This window comes from Phyllobates terribilis, unplaced genomic scaffold (assembly GCF_046119375.1).
Source record: "Phyllobates terribilis strain yellow unplaced genomic scaffold, ASM4611937v1 Scaffold_12__6_contigs__length_324123572, whole genome shotgun sequence".
NCBI lineage: Eukaryota > Metazoa > Chordata > Amphibia > Anura > Dendrobatidae > Phyllobates > Phyllobates terribilis.
The window spans coordinates 180,409,203-180,434,806 of record NW_027362772.1 but is presented as its reverse complement, the minus strand read 5'-3'; the positions used below and the strand labels follow the sequence as shown (position 1 = coordinate 180,434,806).

Below are 25,604 nucleotides of genomic sequence, written 5' to 3'. Positions count from 1 at the left end.
CTTGTAGGATCCCAATATCACCCTCTGACAGAGGTGGACACAGACAGAAGAGGGCCCTTGTGCAAGGATCATATATGGGCCCTTTGCATGCTAATAGCCATTGTAATGCCCAATTCCACCTGCTTTGGAGTTGGTGTTGGCCCCCTGATCTCTTGGACCCATGAGCGGCTACACAGGTCACATCAATGGTATGGCCGCCTTTACCTTCTGGTGTCTGGTGATTTAGTGTAAGGTTAATGTTTTATAAAAAGAAGGAAGCAATAGTATTAAAGGGGTTGTCTGGGTTCCAATTGATGACATTTCCAAGGGACATTAGGTCACTAATATGAGATTGGTGGCCTTCCAATACATAGTTCCCCCATGATCAGCAGATACCTGATCTAACAGTAGCCAGATAGTGGTTTACAGAACGGAAGAGAGTAACCCCATACATTGCTCAGTGGCCACTGCCGAATACTGCACTTTATCTGTGGTCCAACATTATATGGATAGGTCATCAAATGTTAAAAAGCTTGGCCACTGTCTCTTGTTAGTGCAGCTTTCCTCACACAGCTCTTCTGTCCAAATAATGGCTGCTGGTGTCCTCAGCCTCCTCCAATAGAAACTCAGTTTCCCGTGAGAGATGTTTTACAATTGGAGGAGACCGGTGCACAGACAGAAGAGGACCCCTCTACAAGAACAGTAACTATAATGTCTGTGGTAGAAGCTGCTTGTTACTTTTGTGGTGGTGGTGGTGGCCCTCTTACACCTTGGGCCCCACAACAGGTTGCACCAATGATATGTCCTCTCCTGGGCTGATGGACAGGTCTGGTCACATACTTCTCCACCAGCATCCGTTATATTGTCAGAGGTGCTGGTCAGTGTGAGAAAAGCTGTACTATAACAAGAAAAAGTTGCTAGCTAAGTCCCAGAAACCCCTGACCGGCATAGTGAATATCATTAATTATCTCACAACAAGGCCATATTAGGTGGAGGCATATTAGACACGTCAAGTTGATTTGTGAAAAGTAGAAAAAATGGGCAATGGACAAAGGTCTGAGAGACAAGGGCCAAATTGTGTTGGGTGGACGGCTGGATCAGAACTTCTCTAATATGCTTTGTCTTGTGGGGTGTCCCCAGTACTCATAAAGGACAACCAGCAACATGGTCATAGTCTGATTAATAAATGTGAGGAGCGAAGGTTAGCCCATCTGACCCGATCCCACAGAAGAGATACTGTACAGTGCTAGAAAGTTCATCCTAGGATAGTCAGAACATCCAGTGTATCACCGGTCACTGCATATAGGCCATGTACGTAGTGCGCATTACATCGCTGGAGAACTGAAGAGAGTAAAAAATCTGCAGAGCGCAGCACAGAATATTGATGTAACTTCCAAATAAAGTAAAGCTGGGGTATGAAGATCCTCCCCATGTGGTGGGATTAGACCCAACAACTATGCAGACATGATAAAAACCAAAGCCAACCACCGAATATGGCGTATCCAACCACTGGTCGGCATGAAGAGTGTCTGACCTATATTAGACTGCTGGATTTAATGTTGTGGGTGATAGGTGTATACTATTGTGGACAGACAGGTATGGACATATCATTGGTGCAACCTCTGCAGCCGCACAGGGGCCACATCTAGCTCCAAAGCAGGTGGAATTGCGCATTACGACTACAAGGGGCCCATATATTGTTCTTGTTCAGGGGCCTCTTCTGTCTGTATCCACAACTGGCAATAGGATACCGTACAGAATATTTCACTGCATAATAAAAGTGTATTACAGTTTACAAGAGGTAATGAACGTTTTATAACATGCTCTTTAATAAGGCTTGTAGGTCAGAATGTGATAGGAGCTGTGGGACACTAAATAATAGGGGGTCAGTTACAATATAAGGCTATGTTCACACAACTTTGTTTTTAGTCCATGTGCTGTTCATGAAACAAGTGACCTCACCCGGTCAGCACTCGGACCAATGTTATTCATTTGGGCTGTTCAGTTTTTTCGCGCAGACTGAATGTCCACAAGGTCAGCACGCAGTAGTCTCTATTGTGTTCTGGATGAGACTCGCATATCCACGTCTATAGGTGCGCAAACAAATCACATACGGATCAACGGATACTACAGATACATTGCAACTCTTAACATTAGAAACGATTTGGTCTTGTAAACTTTATGATATAAAACCGAGGCCATACGGAGTATAAAGAACGGACATACGGACAGCGTACGGAAGACAATGCAGATGATAGAGCATCTTTTGTGGATGAAAATCGGACGATTCTTTTTAGCTTTCCGTGGATTAATGTCAGAATAGAATAAGGTACATAGGATACTTTATAATAATGTATATGATGGACGGTTATGGCATAATTATGCTATTAATACTGCTCAGACTGAATAAGTGAAGCTCGTGGAGGAACAACGATGACAGCGACAATGATTCACTTTTTTATTAATACTTTGAACTTTCGCGGTAAAGTTAACACAAGTCGCCGCAGACAATGGATGTTTGTACACAGATGTATTCGCTCTGCTGGGAGTTGGAGTACAGAGAGTGGAGTTTTCGTCCTCGCCAGCTCCCTGGTAGTTACATCCCTGGTATAATATTACATCGAGCGACAGCTTTGAATTACTCGGCTGCACTGTTGTGAAATACAATCTGTTACATCACATGTGAACATTTTACGTTCCCCACATATGCTCGGCTGCTTTAGGCTAATAATATAGGTTTGTAAAATATTTTTGCGTCCATGTGCCTGTGTGTGGATGGGGGAGGGGAAGGGTTTGGGGAAGGGGGTGTCCTTCGTGTGGACGACAAGGAAGGGGTAATGTTTGGAAAGAATTTCGCAGAGCTTATGCTGTGGGTCAACACCAGCCGATGGGAATTCTGCAAACACTGTAGAGTAGGTCAAGCTAAAATGAGTGATGGGATGGCGATTTAACCCCTTCAGGTGTAGAAAATCTTGCAGGCGTTTCTAATGCACAAGTTCACGTGACCGGGGAGGGGCCAGCCAAGACCACCATTGCATCTGCAGATGAACCATAAGTCCCAGAATACTTACAAGTATGTTGGAACTATTGACAGCAGCAGAAATGACTCTGGTGTCTAATGCTGCAAATCCAATTAAAATTAATAAATTAGGATCTTGCAATGTTCCCTCTGAATTGTAAAGTGCTGCGGAATATGTTGGCACTTTAGAAATACAAATTATTATTGCAATTCAGTTGTACAAGGAGCAATTTTATGATCAATTAGATGTGATCAGAATGAATGAAATCGTCATTTGTAAACTCAACCTTAGGATCATTTGCTTTACTGTACAGTTGGATGCAAACTATTGTTCCCTGATATCAGCCAAATCATACTGAGAACATTCTGGCTATCATGTCATTCAAAGAGGGGGGCTATAAAGAAAATTCCTGACCCTCCATGTTTCCTACGTGATAACACACATTCCAGTACATTTCACTACCTACATGTGAATGATACCAGCAGCTCCTCTTACAATATTAGGCTTTGTGGTCCGAGATATTAATAAAACCAGGAGAGGAAAAAATACTGAATGTGTGAACGTGGACTAAGGACTAAAAAAATCTACCACCAGAAGTGAAAACATTCATTTAGGCTGCAAAAGCAAAAGGGACGTCTATATCATTAATTGATTTCCAATGGTGACTCCAATATCCTTGCACAACCCTAGTCTGTGAAGAGCAGGTAGTCTGCGCTGCTTTAGTATTGTGTGGAGAGGTAGCAGCTGTTCCCAGGCCCAAGTGTCAGAGGGACCCAAAGATGACTCCACCTCGTTGGTCAACACCAGTATTAGGCCTCCTTCACATGTCCGTATAAAACACGTACGCGAAAAAACGGTACTGGTGCCATCAGTGTTTTCCATCAGTATGTCATCCATGTGCCTGTTTTTACCATCAGTGCCATCAGTGTTTTCCATCAGTGTGCCATCAGTGTTTTCCATCAGTATGACATCAGTGTGTCCGTTTCTACCATCAGTGCAATCAGTGTTTTCCATCAGTGTGCCATCAGTGTTTTCCATCAGTGTGACATCAGTGTGTCCGTTTTTACCATCAGTGCCATCAGTGTTTTCCATCATTGTGCCATCAGTGTTTTCCATCAGTATGCATGTTTTAACCAACAGTGCCATCAGTATTTTCCATCAGTTTTTCCATTTTTACCATCAGTGTGCCATCAGTGATTCCCATCAGTATGACATCAGTGTGTTCGTTTTTATCATCAGTGCCTTCAGTGTTTTTCATCAGTGTGTCATCAGTGTTTTCAATCAGTGTTTTCCATCTGTACGCATGTTTTTACCATGAGTGCCATCAGTGTGTCTTTTTTTACCATCAGTGTGCCCATTTTTACCATGAGTGCCATCAGTGTTTTCCATCAGTGTGCCCATTTTTACCATCAGTGTGCCATCAGTGTGCCCAGTTTTGCCATCAGTGTGCCCATTTTTACCATAAGTGTGCCATCAGTGTGCCCAGTTTTACCATCAGTGTGCCCATTTTTACCATCAGTGTCATCAGTGTTTTTCCAGTATGGTTAAAGAAGGAATTAAATGACAAAGCTTCTATATTTTACAATGTTAAACATGTACAGGACCTGGATGGCACACGAATATCACCCGTGTGCTGTACCTGTTTTCCACAGACCCATAGACTTGTATTGGCCCTTACCAGAAAAAAAACGGACATGTCTCTGTGTGTTTTGCAGGGACATGTGGTTGGTGTAAAAACACGGACAAGTGCACAGCAGCATAGATTATAATATGTATATGTGGCATCCATGAAAAAAAGGAATGCCCCAAGTACTGGATACATGGACGTGTGAAGGGGGCCTTATGGTGCACATGTACTGGAGAGGAGTGGGGCCTATTATAGAATTTGCTCTGGGCTCAGGAGCTTGGAGGTATGCCTCTGCATTGTAGTACAGTCTGATGTGTCCCAAAAAGAACCCAAATGAGCTGTAGATTAGGGGAAAACATTAACATTCCTGCTATAATTCCATAGCTTGAATGGCATTGGACTAAATCAAGATATACTGTATATCCTTTAGGGCAATGTATACATGTCTATCGACATTTTTGATGGACAAATAGGAACACTTATGAATGGTGTTGTATCTAAACAAGGACATTTTTATGTTCATTTAAAAAAAATGATGAAATACCTCCAAGTATTAGCTGTGAAGTGAGAAAGTAGTCAAATAGCTTTCCTAACAATACAGTAAGATTAATTGTGCACCTCTAGCCAGGTCAAAAAGAGGGGCATTTAAGGGGCATTTAAGGGGCAAAGAGAGGGGTAAAAAGAAGGAACTTCTCCTGCAAAAGAGGAAGACTTGGGAGATAAGTATAAATACTAGAAGCTGATTTGTGCTATATCATGAATACAATAAAAAAAATCTATTCTAGTCCATATGGCAACCTATGTGTAACCCCAGGCCTTCTCTCATTGTGACTGTAAGGCCACCCACAACACTGTACACGATCACCCTGTTAACAGACAATTTACTTGACCCAAAATTAGATTAAAATCAAAACAAACTGCTGCAGAATTATAGAATCAGACTATTTTTTTTTCCTTTGAGCCTAATTATACATCTACTTGATTACTGGAACAGAAACACTTAGTATCCTCTAATTGCTTGAATAAATAGAAAGGATGTTAATAACATTCATTGGAGACGTTCGGGACATGGTAAAATATTAGGTTGGGCACTAACTAGATGCTAAATGAGTGCATTTCAACAAGGAGGCATTTGGGAGAATGTGCCCATGGCTCAGATCGTCAGCAGTGAGTGAAATACTGTACAAACTGCTAGAACATCAGGCTGGATTGTAGCTATGGAGCAGCAGGTTATTGCTGAGTGATCTGTATACTTATCTGCATGCAGAGACCTACAGGTCTATAGTGACTGCACTATGGGCACACACACATATATATATATATATATATATATATATATATATATATATATATATATATATATACATATATATATATATGTATTAATATATGACTATACATCATTGTGTGTTCATGGAGTCCATGCTACATACATCAGGTGTATCCTATTATAGCTTACTGTATACCCCCCTTCCAATGTGATATAAGACAAATACATCCAACACCACATTAATTGATTCCAATGACACAATCAGGCAGCCACAATTCTGCAATACAGCAACTAATGTGATGCAGTAACCATCTGATTGCAACTGTAAAAATAAACTATTTGTAAAACTACAAAGGGTGGTGGGGTGAATATTTCCTGCCCTGGAAATATAAAGAAATTCACCCTGGATGTTCTATTTGCAGCAAAAACTAAAGTATGGATAGTCTTAAAATCAGGCCAACAACCCTTGTTCTAATCCTGCATCTCCCCCACAAGGTGACAAGGTTAAAAAGCTTCTTCGTACCCTCAGCCCACAACCATGGAAAGATATTATAGCTCACCTATGAATAAACCATGAATAAAATAATAATAATAATAATAATAATAATAATAGCATTAATGTATAGAGAGATATGTTAGCACTGTATGAATACTATTAATACTAACACTTTATTAATACTATTATTATGCTCATTATTATTATTAGAAGGATATGACCTTATCATTGTTAATATTAATGGTTGTGTTAGTGATAGTATAGTACTGTTACATTACATTAGAATAAGGTTAATAGTATGCTAGTTGATAGTTTACTGTTGATATGTTATTCTTGTTAACAGTAGTAACAAACAGTAATATTCATTTATTAGTAGTAGTTGAAAAAAGTAATATAGTGTTATTATTGATGTTACGGTTATCATTTCTAGTAGTTGTTATTGTTGTTATTACTAGTAAAAGGAGTAGTATTGTGTTATAGCATTGATATTTTGCTATTATTATCATTAACAGTATGATGATGAAGATGAGATATATTATTATTATCATCATCATCACCTTTTATTGTATGGTTTTATGAAATGAAAAAAAAAAGAAATATATTTTCTCCCTTCTTCCTAAGAACAGTAATGTAACTGATGTCACTATGTGGAGTGCGGAATCAGTGAAGTTCCTGCATTATTCTTCCTTCTTCCTTCAGTAGCCAGTGTCTGCTGGCAGATCCATAACCATAGTCACTTCTAATTCATCCTTCACAATATTTTATTTCTCTTAATGTGTCTGAATTTATAACTGACCTGAAATCCCTGACAAGGGAATATTAGTGATTTTTTTTCTGTTCAAGACAAATATTGTTTTAGCATAAAATTAAATAATATTTCTACTGCTTGTCCTCCCAAAAAAAAACACTTATCACTCATAACCTCACTGTACACTGAGAAGTATACACACCTACCAGAGGACGACATTTAAAGGAAAATGAGGACATGCAAAAGGAACTTCTTGTAACTGACTATTATCTATCTAGTACACACCTATTTAGAAAGGTTCTGTATACAACTAAATATTAAGTGTTGTGATCTGTTTGTTCTGCAATAACCATAAAGCCATATTAAATAAGAAAAAAAGAGCATGTGTTTACAAGGCAAAGATCTGGAGGGGGGCACAATGGAAAACAAACACCTTCCAAGTGAGCTGAAGCCAAAAGTCTGAAGAACCAGAAGGTGCAGCCCAAACACTGAACCCTCTACACCTCACAGGAGGGGACTGTGACCAGACAAGAGCTCCCAGCTAGTTGCATGTACCAGGACTGGGTCCACCTGTAGCAGCCGATCACCAATCACTGCACATACAATCACCTGTATCATCCATGACAATCAATGTCAGCCCAATTTCTCTTAAAAATGCCCCAGACTGACAGTGGAGCCTTTTTCTTCAATAGGATATTTGTATAAAAGGTTTAGGTGATGTTACATGCCTTAACTGACACAACTCAATATTATCATAAATGTCTAATAATAAGAAATAGATCATCTGTACAAAAGTCATTTTATTACCTGCACATTAATGATTGACATGTGTGACACATGCACCTATATTATTGGTGTGAAGCTATTGCTACATTAGAATCCAGTGATCTTGCAGGTACAAATATAATAAAGGGGCAAACTGTGAAAGTTCTCCAATTACATGTAATATATATATATATATATATATATATATATATATATATACATATATATAGAGACAGAAGATAGACAGATAATATATATATAAATATTTATATATATATATATATATACTGTGCATATATATATATATATATATATATACCTCTCTAGGTAAATGTATATATATATATATATATAGACATATATGTGTATATATGTATATGCAAGTATATATAACAATATATATATTTGTGCACTATTGAAACAACTTTATACTGATCAATGATATATGTAACTGTAACCTACACCTACACTTAGATAAAACTTGATACAGATGCAGCAGAGTGGAAGTTGCCATTACTCTTCAGCCATGTATCGATGCTGTATAGTGTAGCAGGTATCATGCCTAAAGCCCTACAAACAGTGCCATATAACACACAGTGAGATCACACCGAGGTAAGTCAGCTCTGATATAGATATGTACATGTGTATGTCGATATTTATAAATATATACTATCCTATATATATATGTATGTATATATATATATATATATATATATATATATATATATTTATATATACACACACACCTAGCATCTATATGCGGCTCTGCGCTCCTGCTTTCCTCCTGTGCAGTCTCTGGGGATGGAGAAACCTTAGCTCCAGGCTACTGTTTTGAACTGTGATCCCTAAAATCCTTCTCAGAAACCCCATAAAACGCTGGGGCCTTGTACTGCATGAGACACCTGATTCTAATCAGTCCTCACTCTCCCAAAATCACAGAACCTATATTGGAGGATCTCGGCCGCAGATGGAGAATTCCCCAAATATATACACTAAATGGTTACACTTCCACAGCGCCTTCAGCATTCCCTGGGTAATTGTTTTTTGAAGGCTATACAGGGAAAATGCCAAGACCTGTCTGCAATAATCTGCATAATAATAATAATAATAATGATAATAATTAATAAATAATTGTATTATGTAAGTAGCTCACAGTGCAGCAAAACGTTCAAAATATTTTTCCATATTTCCAAACTGATTATTTTATATAAAATATATATATATATTTCTAAGTAACTCAGTTTCCTTTTGTGCCATTTATATAGGCCATTGATAGGCGTCATATTATCTCCTCTTATTTTAGCACATTAATTCATGCAATAGTCCTACTGGGCCCTGGAGCTGACCATTGATTAAAGCTCCCCTCTCCTAACAGCTGCGCCTGTAATAACGTGTAGTGTAAATGAAGTGAGCAGGTTAATGTGTTACTAAACTGCGAACATTCCTGTATAATACAGCAGCTGCACACAGGTCCCTGTGTATTAATGCAATATCACTTCATAGTTGCACTTTCTATCTACCATGGACAAAGGTAAAATAAAGATATATATTCATATTCTCTATTAAACACCTAAGACTATACTCTGTTATATGAGCAATCCCTTTACTATTCATAAATAGCATCATAAGAACAAATATAAAACATTATTTAAAATTAGAAATTAACATTTAAAAAAAAATTCAAATATATTACAATTAAAACCAAAATGATCTGCAATGCTACTACTTCCCTTCCTTGCACCAATCAGTGAATAGATGACTAGTGAACACAAAAACCACATTGAAACTGAAAGTAAATTACATTTGACAGGACTGAATTGTGCAGCTTAATCCCAAACTCCAGCGACAAGCGGTGATCACAGTCTCCAGCTCTAAAATAATAAGATTCCTAATCTGGGACCATAGTTTGGTGCCACAATACACCTCCAGTGTGAATGCAACCATAGGAATATAATCTACACATTACAGACATAGAATTCACAGGATTGCAATGCACCCCCAACCCCCCACCTTCCCCACCCCATCCTAAACCATCCAATGCACACAGAAAAAGGCAGAATCAAATAGAGAGAGAATCCACTGCTGGATCCGGGATCCCTGGTTGTTTTGCCCTGAATTTGCTGGTGACTGCTCCCCTGTCTGTACATGGAGTCTGGTGAGGCTGCTCCCTCTCTTCCTTATGTCCTGGGCAGCCCTCTAGCGCCCACTATTTCTACAGCCAGGAATATAATTTCACAACACTTGGAAGGATTCAATAAAGAAAAAAAAAAAGTTGCTCTCCCTCTCCTCAACTTTTCGTTAAGTTTCCTTGTTACATTTATTTGCCTTTTTCAGGGTCCCACATTGGAATTGGAGGAGTAGGGAAAGCTGCGGGCTGTGCGTAAAGGCGCACAGGGGCTGGGGATGGAGAGGTGACTTTCCCTGCGCCCAGCTCTGCTCACCCTGCAGAGGGGGCACACCGAGCAATAATCATCTATGTGGGAGCTTCAGCAGAGGAAGGGGGTAAGGTGCCGGCTCCCTGCACCAGATCATCTGTCTACAGGGATCCACAGACAGCAGGGAAGGGGATCAGTGGATCACCAGGGTGCACAGGAGAGAAAGAGAAAGCTGCTTACTTTTGGCCAGTTTCCGCGCCCTCGCCTTGGATCTCATCTTGTCGGCTTGTAGATTTCTCTTCTCCTCCTTGAGCCCAGAAGCAAGCTACACACTATCTTCATCTCATAAGCATTGTCAGTTTGGACACCTTTGCACATGCGCACAGAGCATTCAATCTGACACCCTCGCCAGGACTAAGAAAGTTTCCAGTGTAATCATCATCATCATCAGGTTTTTTTTTGTCCTCTTCAGATCACTTATCTCCCCCCTCAGCTCTCCCTCCCTGCTCTCAAGCTCCAGCTCTGTACTGCCTCTTTAAGAAAAATCACATCTTACCCAGTGCAATTGGCCCCTGGATTGGGTATGTTTCTGGAGCCAGGTACCAGTCACTAGGACACGGGGATATGGGAATATGGGTATTCTGACAACTTTGCTGTATTGCTGCATGTGCTGCTCTATAGGATTTATTTCTAATACTTATAACAACTTTGCTATCATTTTATAACATCAGGATTTAATTCTTTTTTTATTGCTTATATCCAATGATATGTTATAGAACTGTCATATTTTATCTTTTTTTTTCCACTTTTTATATAGACATGTTTGTATTTTTACCCACAGCAAATGTTTTCCCCTGGGACTCGATGTAATGTAATGACCATTATTTATATATAAGATTAGGTGATTCAGATTCTAAGATATTAATAACGATGGTCTATAGGAAACAATGAACTTCTCGGTTACTGAAGAAGAAGAAGGAGGTGAAGGGGGGCACTGATCCTTAACCCCTTCTCTGTCAGAAGGCTGCACAGCACAATCAATGATATTTCATCCATCACTGACAGTGAATGCAGGTTTTTTAAAGTCTGGGGCAGCAATCATTGACTATGGGTAGCTCTGACCCTTGTTTTATTGTTACAGGGTTATTATAGCAATAAACTATGTGTGGTGATGTTTTTTGTCTTCCCTGGATGCTATTGATCTGATGCTCCTTCCTTCATCTCTCTGTCTTTACTGTCTGGGACTGCTGACTGGCATGTACGGGTTTGTGATAGGTAAGTCCTTCACCTCTATTTTGCAGCTATTATGGAACTGTCAGTCATGTATGTTGCACTATGTAGTTATATATCCCCATCCCCCATCACTTATTCCTTGCATGCAATGCAGAAAAAAAAACAGACCTTTAAAGAGTCTGAACTGCGTTAGTACATTACTCTGTTAATTTATAATCCTATATCAGTACAATACTAGGGGTAGGACCTACAGCCAAGGTCAAGGTTAACCTATAGGTCTTCCAGTAACATTACAAGGGAGGGACATATTCTTGTTGTGAAGCACAGATTATGTGTCACCTATAGTCTGAGCCTGTATAGCGCTGCTCAATATCGACTGCTTTCCCTTATGGGCCTTGTAGAAATGTTCTTGCTCCTCAGGGATCTAATCCAAGTACAATGTTTAATATACAAACATATATGGATTTAGAATAAATACACGAGGCTCCAAGAAATCGGCCGCAGTTTATGAATCCGACAGGTAAAATACTACAAGTTTATAGTCTGTGTAGAATGGGGAAAGGAAATTATTATGTCATAATTAAATATACTAAAAATTCAGAAAATGTATTCCACTGTCTCTGACAGATGACTCTAGCAGAGTGCAAAGACAAGTATACTGACTGTACTAATAGTATACAGGTATATATGGGTGCTAGAAGGATAGATAGATAGATAGATAGATAGATAGATAGATAGATAGATAGATAGATAGATAGATAATAGATTCATAAATAAATGTATAGATAGATAGATAAATAAATGGATAGATATATAGATTCATAAAAAATGGATAGATAGATGATAGATAGATAGATATAGATAGATAGATAGATAGATAATAGATATATAGAAAATGGATAGATAAATAATGGATAGATATATAGATTCATAAATAAATGGATAGATAGATAGATATAGATGGATAGATAGATAGATAGATAGATAGATAGATAGATAGATAGATAGATATAGATGGATATAGAGATTATTTTTGTCAGTAGCTTCAAGGGATGGTTAGGATAAACTGACATTGGTGCTGTGCCCCAAGAGACTGTAGCACTCACTTGCACCTGTAGATACTAGAATTATACTAGTGAAGCAACAATAGAATTTAAACTTAATTTCTTCCTTCTGGACAGTCCAGAATTGACTAAATGTAAATAGCAATAATTTATTATTGAGGTTACTAGAAAAGCAAATAATCAAGCAATGCTTTTTATCAGCTGCAAAGACTGTTCAGCCTTATGTAACAAATGAATATCTGTCCTAGAGTGCAACTGTGTGCACAGTGACAGCAAACACTACTGCGGGTGATGAGAAAGGTGAGCCACGGATATAGGCTGGGTATATAGAGCAAGGAGGAAATATCTAGAATTATCATAGAACAGCATTATAATATTATACAGAACACATGGTACTAAACAGAAATTGAAACACATCACATATAATCAATTACATAAAACACACAACAGAAAGCAAAATAGATCACGGCTCATAATAAAATCAATGAAAGAGAGCACAGAATTTATCACATAATAAATAACATATATCAAAAGAAAACACAGCAGAAAACCAAACACAGATCACACCACACAATACAACATAAAACACAGAAAAGAGTACAATCAGTGACACAGAGTATACAGCAAATCATATATAAAACACACAACAGAACTCAGCATACAACACAGATGCATTATGTAAAACATTCTGAAAAGAAGGAAAAAACACACCACACAATACAACATAAAACACAGGAGTACAATCAGTGACACAGAGCATACTACAAATCATATAAAACACACACAACAGAACACAGCACACAACACACAATACATGACATTCTGCAAAAAAACACAGAAACAAACCACACAATACAACACACAAAATAAAACACAGACTAGAGTACAATCAGTGACACAGAGCATACTACAAATCATATAAAACACACACAACAGAACACAGCATACAACACACAATGTATGATATAAAAAATATTCTGCAAAAAGAAAAACACAAACACACCTCATAATACAACACAAAACACAGAACAGAGTACAATCAGTGACACAGGAGCATGACTTATAGCATAGAGTAAATCATATAAAACACACACAACAGAACACAGCATGTAACATAAAACGAATGATATAAAAACGTCCAGCAAAAACAAAACACAGAACACAACACATACAATCCCACTCAATAACACACAAATGCAAAACTACCCAACGAAACAGTCACTACTACACCAAGATAAAGGAATATTCCCAATAACACATAAGGCACAACAGAGATATGTATTATTATGAAGTAATAATAGGAAACAACCAATACAATATTATAGCACCTAACTAGAAATACAACACATATTGACCTTACATACACAAATACACAAATCATAAAGGACAAAAAAAGGCAAACACACATGGAATAGAATAATGTACAGAATAAAAGATTCATAAAGAACATTACACAATGCAGACAACAAACACATAAAGCACAGGGAGTAACAGCACACAAGTTCTCACACACAGAGCCCAGCACAATGCACAGCTCCACATGGATGGATACTATATGCTCAGACCTCAGGACACATGGAAATATTCTGACCCTACAAGAGCTCAAATTAGTACAAACGCTATTTATTAAAAGCAGCAGGACGGTGCTATGGTGTAGAGATCCCTGCATCACTGTCCGGGGCTGTGTCTGTGCAGCCGCAGATTGGAAGAAATGATGATATTTGTCACCTTCCATAAAACTCCAGACTGGACCATGTGTGAGTTGTGTTGTTTCTTCTATTCTATAGGAATATTGGACGGTGTGAGCTTGTGGTGCTGCAGGGCCCGGCACATACAGGGTGCAGTGAAGGGACAGCAGCGATCATCCCCTGGGACAGAGATCGTCCAGCGCTCCCTGCACCGCTCCGTCCACCAGCATTCACTGCTCCGGCGACAATAGGCGCACATGCATGCGACAATGCTGCAGGAGAATAAGGACACTGCCTAAAATCACACTAATAAGGGGTGCAAGATTATAGAAAGAAGAGACATGGCCGTTTATCAGTTCTATCCGCTTGTTACACTAGAACCACTGCTGGAGATTTTTCTCTTCAACGAAATAATGTGTATATAGTGGGTTAATGTGTGTGTGAGCATGTGCAAATGTTTGTATACGTCTTTGTACTTGTGTGTGTGTATATGTATATATATGTATCCACTCACACACAAGTATATACATACAAACATACAGACGTATACATTTATATACTTATTGCTATTTGTGTATGTATATTTGTTTATTTTACTTATGTTTGTATATGTATGTGTATATGTATGTGTGTATGTGTGTGTGTATGTATGTGCTACCTGTACAACAAAAGAATCTGACTGGTGTATTCATTATGAGATCTCCACAATTATAGACTATGCTAAAATCTATCAATCTGTAACATAGTCCAATTGATCACAACATGAATATATATATATATCTATATATGTGTGTGTTTATATATTTGTGTGTATACATATGTATATATATATATATATATATATATATATATATATATATATATGTAAATACATATATCTAAATGTGTGTATATATATATATATATACATATATATTTATGTGTGTATATAGCTGAAAATGTGAGTATGTATACATATATATAAATATGTGCCTGTATATACATAAAAATGTGTATATATACATATGTATATATATATAAATGTGTGCATATAAATGGGTTATATATATATATATATATATATAAAACATACATATATATATTAAAACAACTATATATATATATATATATATATATATATATATATATATATATATATATATATATGTATCAGTCTCTTGGGGCACAGCACTAACATCAGTTTATCCTAATCACCCCTTGAAGATACTAACCAAAATAATCTATCTATCTATCTATCTATCTATCTATCTATCTATCTATCTATCTATCTATCTAATTTCTTCTTCTTATAATATTATTTTTCAGTGCTTTTTTTGCTGACTGTTGTTTGCAGTGCGACAAAAAGTTGTTCTTACCTTTCCTGCTGATAGGTGGAGTAAAACATAAAATATCCCATCTGTGTAACTTCTAAAACAAAATACTTTTATTACATGTTATTGCCATTTGATAATCGTTGTATTGTCCCCTTTATCACTGTCGCATAGGTTAATATTACTATTATCTGTAATCAGCGCGCTGAAAAGTTTGCAGCACAATATTGACAAGTAAGAAATAAAACGAATATTGTTAGTAAAATCTATTTCCTCAGGGTGAGAAGGAGGCGATCCTGACTGATGGCTGAATGAGGACCTGGACGCTGTGGAGTAATTAATAATTAATATACATAGCGCAATGTATTGATTTTTTTTTAACGCTGAACTCTTTTTAGAATAAAAACTGATCATCTGCACACAGCTCATGGGGTGTATAATTTTTTTTTTGTTCAAAGCAAGAAAAATGCAATTTAGAAATGCTCTGTATTCAAAGTGCACAAGTAATAAGGTAGCGACTTTTACTTTCTCCCTGGATATTTACTATATTTGCTAATGCTTTGGTCCACTTTTGTCGCATAATTAGAAGCCATTTTAATTGAGTTCAGGACCTCTGGCTGTCTGAGTGTGCCCATAATCCTAGAGAAGTAATATAGAGAGAGGCAGCCAGGAGCTAGAAGTCATTCAGCTCCGACCCTGTAGGGTAAAGTGAAGCATTAACCCAACGACTCATTAAAGGGAAACTGTAGGAATTTTATTTAATGCAGATCAAGTCTGGAGCTGAAGTCGCAGTAAATGGGACTATATATCCTTATATGCGCTTCCTTAGAGTAATCCAAACCATATGTAGTATATAAGATGCGCAAATGTATGCAAGGCTCCTATTATATGCGATTATCCTGCCTCGTTTGTATGCAATAAATAGAAATGTGCAATTATAACAGCCCAGATTATTGCCCCTTCTATTCAGCTGCTGTGAACAAGGATTAAACCCCCTTATAATAAAGACTCTGCAATGTTAATATATACATAGCCCAGGGTGGATATTAATCACATCGGGTTTTCTTCTTTTTTTTTTTTGCTCACAATTGCAAAAATTGTTTGGACGCCTGCCAAAAAGTATGATTTCAATTAAGGGGATTTGGTGGTCGAGGGGGGCACTGGCAGGTATTGTGCTGGCTCCTGGGTTTTGTTTCAGGAGAAAGGATTCAGATGGAGAGAAGTCTAAGCCACTGGGAGACCTTTTTTTTTTTAAGAACTGCTGGGTCTATTGGTTTTTTTTTCAGGGATCGACTATAGAATAAAACAAAAAAGGAGAGGAACTGGACAGAAAAGGGGGATTTACTTCACAGCCAAGTGAACCAGAAATGTCTGCACTTACAATGTGTAATATTTAGAAAGACAATTAATACAAGCAGATGAATATGAAAATACATGGAATACAGATAGGACTAGTGGCAGCAAATCTGGTGTCATTTTTCTTATTATAAACCTCAGCACCCCCATCCCCACCACAAGAAAAAATATAGAAACCCCCAAAATATAGCTATACTGCAAGAAGAAACAGCAATGATGTGAGCCAGCTATTTCCCAAAACTGCAGGGGATTAGGGATCTTTTTAGTCATCCTCAACCTGTGGCTCATCAGCTGCTGTGAAACTACAACTCCCATACTTTCATAGTTATATAGGTTGAAAAAACACTTAGTTCCATCAAGGTCAACTTTTCTAGAATTGTAGTTTGATGGACTTTCCCATTGCAATAAATGTCAATTTTTTATTAAATATTTGATTTATTTTACATGGGGATTATAGAGTTATTAAAGCTTCAGCAAATAAAGCTATATATTAAAAAGATCTGCAAGATCTCTGCTTGCAGATCTGAATGGAAATATTCACTCCTTACTTCCAGCAGATACATATCTTTCCTGATCACATAATGGACACAGGTGCCTTTCTCCACTGCACAGGTATCAGAACTGTGTCTTGTAAGGAGCCAGACATCTATGTATCCAGCTCTTGCTTGTTTTGGACCCAGCTAAGTAATGATGAAAATGCTGCCATATGAAAGTAGGCTCCATTGCTGGAACCCTAATACATTTTAATACCAATTCATTACAATTTTTGCTGCTTTATTTAAAACTTATATAAAAGTTACCTCTATGGAATGTTTCTGCACTTAAGGGCTCGTTCATATGAGCATATTATATGTCACAAGTGTCCGTAAGAAAAAAAACGCAGCACTAGTCTATCGTTTTTTTTTTAAATAGATTTTCCTGTTTAAGCCTATGGGTGTACAAAAAAAACCCCAAACAACCAGATCACATACACACGGATGAAAAATGGATCATTTTTCATATGATCATCTGAACCCAGCCTTAATGTATTGAATAAAATAAATGATAAGTTCCGCTTAAAAAATACTAAATCTTTACAGCACTCACTTCACCTCTGCCATGCCTTACTTATCAAATGTCACACTTTAATAATAAATTTGGTGTAAATTTTGCCAGAGCAACTTTTAATATATTTCTATAATGCACTTTTAGATAAGAGAACCTGAGACCAATGGGTCAAATTTTGCAAGTCAATGTAAAACTGTGACTTTTTATGCATGTTAATTGGTACACTTCCCAAATGCTAGAAGAGAGAAGTAGAGCAATGTGCCAAATGTAGCATTCTGAACAAATTGTAACTTTTTATGCTAGTTAAAAATGGCTGTGACATCAATGTATTTGGTCCATGTCTTTCTTAAAGACAGAGATGACCTAGAATATGTGACTTTTTTAGATTTTTCTGTAGAAATGCAATCATAGATGTCATACTTCACTCCAAAAGGTTAACTGCGTCCATTTTGTTTGTCATTTTTACCCCAAAAAATAGTGTAATAAGTTATATAGAACTTTAATATATTTGACTTAGACATTTAGAACAATGAAAATTAAAAAATATGGCGCATACAAAATGATAAATGTCTCCTAATACTTTTTTTTAGCATTTAAGAAACTTTTATTTTTGGACATTCTGTTCAGACAGAAACCTCTTCTGGGACTTTGAAAAGTCTGTAGAAAAAAGACCAGGATAAATGCAATATCTAGGGGCTGGATACGCTTTTCAAAAATGTCAAAAACCAAAATGTTCTGTAAGAAGCCTTTACAATACTTAGTACTAGACTCTGAAGTGACATGCGGTAGCAGTGTTATTTTTTTATTTTTTTTTAAGGAATTATAAACGCCATCAAATTTTCAGAAAACTGCTGTGTGTGAACTCAACCATAAAAAATCCCCAAAAGTGACCGCAGCTCGCGATCCTCACTGTGCATTGTGGGCAACTTACAGTTGAAACATTTGTGCGCTTATGTTATAAAGCTGGCATCAGTCAGGAGTGAAATGTTGGAATATAATCCAGAACATTTTTTCCCTTGTAGATTAGTAACTTTGCAAAACAATTTGAGTCTTAGAAGTTTGCCCAAAATAACTTTCCTCTACATTGCCCCCCGCCTCCAGCCATAATGAAGCATCTATGGCCATAGTCAGTGCTTGTGAGGCATGTTTCCTGTAACCTCAATTATAATAGGTGTGCGTTGATTACAGTTTGCAGTTAATTTGCATGAAATTGATCTGGTGTGTGCCCAGGTAGACTTAGCCTCGGGCTCACTATGTCCTCTGCCGTTAAAAAGCTCTCACAGTTCTTCTCCTATGTTAAAAAGCTGTAAAAGACTAAGCAGATTGAGCCAAATTCCCTGCATTGGGAGGGAAGCATTGCAAGCGTTAAATAATGCAAACCAATAACCCCTGAATGTGATTTCCCTAAACTACAAATAACAAACAATGATATTACTTACATCAGATGCAAAATATAACATTAGCTTGTGTATAAATATAAATATATAAGGTTGGAGAAATATGGCAACTTTGGCTGTGACACAGTTTGTTACATCACAGTTAGGGATGAGTGGACCCATAGAAGTTTAGGTTGTGGTAACCCAACCCGAACTTTATTCCAAAGTTTGCTTTGGGTACCAGAACTGTGCCCAGACTTGAACCAGAACCTGAACCCACTGAAAACAATGGGCACCTGAACTTTGCTTAAAAAATCTCTCTCTCGTCTGAACTCCCCCCCCGGTACACCAAATATTGCAACGGACTTCCGGGAGAAGTCCATGTTCGGAGTTTTGCACCGGACACTAACTGTCTGGTTCGAATCCTGAACTTTAAGTTTCAGTTCCCTCATATCTAACCACAATGTAAAGTAGTAAAATGGGGTCACATTGTGACCCCCAGGGGTGGACATACGATTGGTGCAACCAGTGGCCCAAGAGGTAAGGGAGCACATTTTTACCAGGTGGAATTGTGCATTATGATGAGCTATTGGACTACAAAGAGCCCATAAACTGCTCTTACACAAGGCCCTCTTATCTCTCTGTCCACAAGTGGTGACCCCTTGTTGCCAAAGTTCAGAGCCAGTTGGATGTTAGAGATTTACTTGTCTCCATCGTGGAACTATTCACCTGGATTACACTGCAACATGACAAGTGCATAGAGCAATCTTTGGCTGTACAACATTTTTTGCGGCCAAATTGCTGTGTAGCCCCAGCATAAATATAACATTTCTGTCTGTAGTAAAATCCCTTCTAATCTGCCATCAATAGAACTTGATAGCCACCAGTTTATCTACATTTAGAATTATTGTCAGTCTTCTGAACAACATAACCAAAAATCATGGACAATCAACAATATTTAAAGTGAATCTGGCAGCACAAAAATGACTGTTCAAACCAAACACAGCGCTTTGTAGGGGACAGAGTCCCAATAAAAATCATACTTTAATGTCCAAACCCATTGCTGTGTTTGACAGAAATTGCTCTTTACATAAATATGCTAATGAGGTGCCAAATGCACCCTGGCATGGTCAAACAATTCAGTGCACCTTTCTACCTACTTGTTTTCATCTCTGTCCAGCTGTGGCTCCTAGAAAGCAAGAGCTGTCAATCAAGGAATAGGAGAATGAATACAATAGATGCAAAACAAACAGGTGGGAGGGTGCACTGAACTTTGTGGCCAATGCTACACTCAGAACCTCATTAGCATATTTAAATAAAGAGTAATTTTTGGCAAGCACCAGTCTTGGAAAATCAGGTTCCTATAGGGATACAAGTCTATAGCCCAGAATTCTGTAATAAAGACTGTAGAATAATTTACTGGGAACTGTGAAATGATGAGAACTACGTACAATCACAAAATTCTGTTCAAGCTTCTGCAGCTTAATGAAAAAATTAGAGACGCTTTAAATTTGTGAAAAAGTCTCTATCTATCTACAGTCATGGCCAAAAGTGTTGGTATCCTTGAAATTGTTCCATAAAATGAAGTATTTCTCCCAGAAAATTATTGCATTTACACGTTAATTTCTTTTGTGTGTATTGGAACAACACAAAAAAAAACCCTAGAGAAAAAAGGCAAATTAGATATAATTTCACACAAAACCTTAAAATGGGCAGGACAAAATTGTTGGCACATTCAACTTAATATTTGGTTGCACACCCTTTGGAATAAATAACTGCAATCAATCGCTTCCTATACCCATCAACAAGCTTCTTACACCTCTCAGATGGAATTTTGGACTCTTCTTTTGCAAACTGCTCCAAGTCTCTCATATTGAAGGCTCTCTCTCCAAACAGCAATTTTAAGATCTCTCCACAGGTGTTCAATTGGATTTAGATCCAGACTCATTGTTGGCCACTCTCAAGCGCTTTGTTTACATCCATTTCTGGTTGCTTCTTGAAGTATGTTTGGGGTCATTGTCCTGACCCATGACCTAGGATGTAAATCCCAGAAAACTGACACTGGGCACTACATTGGTACCCAAAATCCTTTGGTAATCTTCAGATTTCATGATGCCTTAGACACAGCAAAGGCATCCAGTATCTGATGCAACAAAACAACCCCAAAAAAATCTTTGAACCTCCACCATATTTGACTGTAGGTACTGTGTTTTTTTCTTTGTAGGCCTCATTCCATTTTCAATAAACAGTAAAATGATGTGCTTTAACAAAAAGCTCTATCTTGGTCTCATCTGTCCACAAGATGCTTTCCCAGAAGGATTTTGGCTCACATACATTTAGGCAAGCTCCAGTCTAGCTTTTGTATGTCTCTGTGTCAACAGTAGAGTCCCCATGGGTCTCCTGCCATAGTATTAAATTTCATTCAAATATCGACGGATAGTTCGTGCTGACACTGATGCACTGTGAGCCTGCAGGATAGCTTGAATTTCTTTGGAACTTGATTGGGGCTGCTTATCCACCATCTGGACTATCCTGTGTTGCAACCTTTCATCAATTTTTCACTGCTTTCCACGTCCAGGAATATTAGTCATAGTGCCACAGGTTGTAAACTTGATTATGTTGAGCACTGTGGACAAAGGAGCATCAAGACCTCAGGAGATGGACTTGTAACCAGGGGCATATGACGCGCCCCTGGGCCTGTGTTGTGCAGGGAATACCCGGAGCAGGATCGCTGGGGGTTGTAGTCTCCGTGACGCTGACCCGGTCCGTGCCCAGGGTGGTCAATTCAGTGGCAGTCTTATTAGTGAGATAATAGTCCGACTACGCCACCAGTGGAATGCAGTCAATGCAGACCGCCGCTGCAAGGCAGACCGCTGGGGCAGATGGTGTATGCAGCTTAGGAAGTGTGACTCCCCACGGGAAGAGTACAGCCCCAGGGCAGTGTCGTGGATGGTGGGGGTGATAGTGCAGATAGCCCCAATACCAATAGTGTCGGAGGAGCAAGAAGTCACAGACAACGTGTTGCAATCCAATGTCCTTTACTCACAGTTTATATTCTCCAGGTCACTCTCGCGAAGCAGTGACCACCCAAGCCGTGCTGCGTCCACCAGGCAAGGGACTCGGTCAACTCCCAGGTCTTTCTGGAGTATGTCTCAAAGCTCCCTTCCGTCCTTTCTCTGGCTCATGCCCCACCAGTGACCAAGCTTATGTCCAGCTCCCGCGGGCCTTCTCTTGGGAGGGCTACGTGCCCACGTCCCTGACCCTCTATGGTATGCCTTCCTAGCAAGGTGTAGTGAGGGGTCGCACCAAGGGCTGGTCACGACCTCCGGTTCTGGGCTGAAGATGATTCGCTTCCAACAATTTGGGATCCGGTACCCTGTTCTGCCAACCCGTCACTCGCAATCTCCTGGGTCCTTAGGGTTCTCTCTTCCTTCTCGTTCCTGAGCCTTTCTGTTTCACTTGTTACTTCTGTTCTGGTCTTGTTCCCTTTTCCTTTCCACTGTTCCTTCTCCTCTCTCTCTCTCTGGCCCCGGCCTCTGTGCTAGGCCTGCCCAGGGAGCAGAGCCCATGCAGCAGCCCTGCTCCCTGCCTTCTTCACTTCTCCTCACAGACTGAACTTCTTCTTTCTTTCAGTGCTGGCTGGGCCTCACAGGCTAGGCCCGCCTCCGGAGCAGAGCTCCACAGAGGCCCTGCTCTGTCACTTCCTCTCCCAGACTGAACCTAGATCTAAGATGGCTCCTCCCTTTTATACCTCCCTCTGACCATGAGCCCAGGTGACTAGCAACCAATGGGCTCCTACCTATGCTCAGGAACCAACCCCTATCTGCCCCTACAGCACTGGGTATTCCACCCCGCCCCCCACTCCAGCCAGGGACAGATGCTGTCGTGCCTGCACTTCTGTCTAGTGGGAGCACCGTTGAGCTGTCCCTCGGATATGGGGTGTGTGTGCTGTATGCAGCCTACTGAGCCTTGATCCATACTCCATCCTTACCCGGGAGTGGGATATCACACCTCTGGATGAGGTGCAATACCCCTGTAGCGACCAAGTCCTCGGGGCGCTACACATACATAGAATTCATGGGGCCCCAAAGCCGAAGTTCTATTTAGATCCCCCTAAAAAAAAGGCCTCAATATTCGGCGGAGTCACAGAAGAGCTTATCTCATAACTTTGCAGCCCTTACGAAGTCATTTTCCTCCTATATAGTCCTCCATCCAGTATTATGAGCACTAGATAGTGCTCCATCCATTATTATTTGCACCATGCAGTCCTCCATCCAGTATTATGGGCACCACGCAGTCCTCCATCCAGTTTTATGGGCACCACACAGTACTCCATACAGTATTATGGGCACCACACAGTCCTCCATCCAGTATTATGGGCAACACACAGTCCTCCATACAGTATTATGGGGAACACACAGTCCATACAGTATTATGGCACCACACAGTGCTCCTTACAGTATATGGGCCCCACATAGTACTCCATACAGTATAATGGCCCCCACATAGTGCTCCATACAGTATAATGGGCTCCCTATATTGCTCCGTACAGTATGATTGGCCCCCTATAGTTCTTCATACAGTATGATGGACCCCCTATATTGCCCCATACAGTATGATGGAACCCCTATATTGCCCCATACAGTATGATGACCCCATGCATTGCCCCATATAGTATGAGACCCCTATATTGCCTCATACAGTATGATGGGCCCCATATATTGCCCCATACTGTATGATGGGACCCCTATATTGCCCCATACAGTATGATAGTTCCCATATATTGCTCCATACAGAAAAAAAAAAATAAACAAATACTTACCTCTCCTTTTTTCCCTGCTGCTCCAGCTTCTTAACCACTCGGCACAGAGGGCGTGCTGTAGTAACATCATCCCTCCCTCTTTGCTGAGACAGCACAGTGTTCAGACGAAGAGGGGGAATGATGGGAGAGAGAGCGTCAGCTGATGCCGATACAGTTGAAAGTACGGTGCAGGGCGGCGCCTGGTGCAGTGGCCGCGTGGTCTGCTGCCATTGGAGGTATGCCACTGCTTGTAACCTTGAGATTGTTGATATTTTTCAACAATTTTGGTTCTAAAGTTCTCAGACAGTTCTCTTCTCCTCTTTCTGTTCTCAATGCTTAGTGTGGCATACACAAACACACAATGCAAAGATTGAGTAAACTTCTCCCCTTTTTAATTTGGTTTTGGGTGTGATTTTCATATTGCCCACACCTGTTACTTGCCACAGGTGAGTTTGAACGAGAATCACATGCTTGAAGCAAAGTTGTTTACCCACAATTTTGGAAAGGTGCCAACAATTTTGTCTGCCCCGTTTTTGGGATTTTTTGTAAAATTATGTCCAATTTGTCTTTTTTTCTCTGGTTTTTTTTGTGTTGTTCCAATACACACAAAGGAAATAAACATGTGTATAACAAAACGTGTGGAATTGTAATAATTTTCTGGGAGAAATGCTTCATTTTCTCAAACAATTTCAAGGTTGCCAACACTTTCGGCCATAACTATATTGATCTATCTCACATTTTTCCATATCTATCTATCTATCTATCTATCTATCTATCTATCTATCTATCTATCTATCTATCTATCTATCTATCTGTCTGTCTATCTATCTATCTATCTATCTATCTATCTATCTATCTATCTATCTATCTATCTATCTATCTATCTATCTACCCCATGCCACGCTCATACAATAGACCTGTATATAGTCAGTAGTAGGATGTGATATAAGTTAGATTTCTGTCTTCAATTACCAGTCTGCCCTGTTAGGTTCTTGCTCAGTCTGCAGACAGTTTAAATGGCTACCAACAGGTATTCATGAATCTCACACAGGTTTTACTCATTTATAACACAACAGAATTTTTTTTCCTCTTCTCTTTAAGTCCTGGAGCAGCGAATACAGCGATTTAAGGGGGGAATTATGGGGTGTTAGGTGACATGGAGGTGATCTTTAATTTAGCAGAGGACTGGTGCATGGGATATATGGAAGTGGTGAATGTGGGAGTTGGGGAGTTGGGGGCTTGTTCTTCATTATTCCACTTGCATTATGTGTTGGCCTGAAGCTCACAGGGCAGGTGAAAGAGAGTTTCCCTGAAACCATATGGTCACAAATGGGTTAAATAATAATAATGCTTTGCGGGGTCAGTCCCAGCCTTGCTGTAAAGCATTGTTTCCTTCATAAATCAGTTCAGCAATAATATCATCGAGCAAGCAATTTCATACACTATGTA

General features: G+C 39.1%; 1 protein-coding gene and 1 long non-coding RNA gene across 8 annotated transcripts in view; one reads left to right on the top strand and one right to left on the bottom strand.

Annotated features, from left to right (window-relative positions):
• PRDM16 (PR/SET domain 16) overlaps window positions 1-10,734 on the bottom strand; it is a 775,410-nt gene extending 764,676 nt beyond the window's left edge. For 3 of the 7 annotated variants that reach the window (XM_073656489.1, XM_073656491.1, XM_073656493.1), the window contains exon 1: window positions 10,521-10,733. In XM_073656489.1, the coding sequence (XP_073512590.1) occupies window positions 10,521-10,557 (37 nt within the window). In that variant the 5' untranslated portion in view covers window positions 10,558-10,733. Of the gene's footprint in view, window positions 1-10,520 lie in introns of all 7 variants that reach the window. The other 4 variants (XM_073656490.1, XM_073656494.1, XM_073656495.1 and 1 more) reach the window with 3 other exon arrangements.
• Window positions 10,178-15,117, top strand: LOC141172368 (uncharacterized). Its single transcript, XR_012252462.1, has 3 exons — window positions 10,178-10,861; window positions 11,422-11,555; window positions 14,365-15,117. It is a non-coding gene; the product is annotated as an uncharacterized lncRNA (long non-coding RNA).
• The last annotated feature ends 10,487 nt before the right edge of the window (window positions 15,118-25,604 follow it).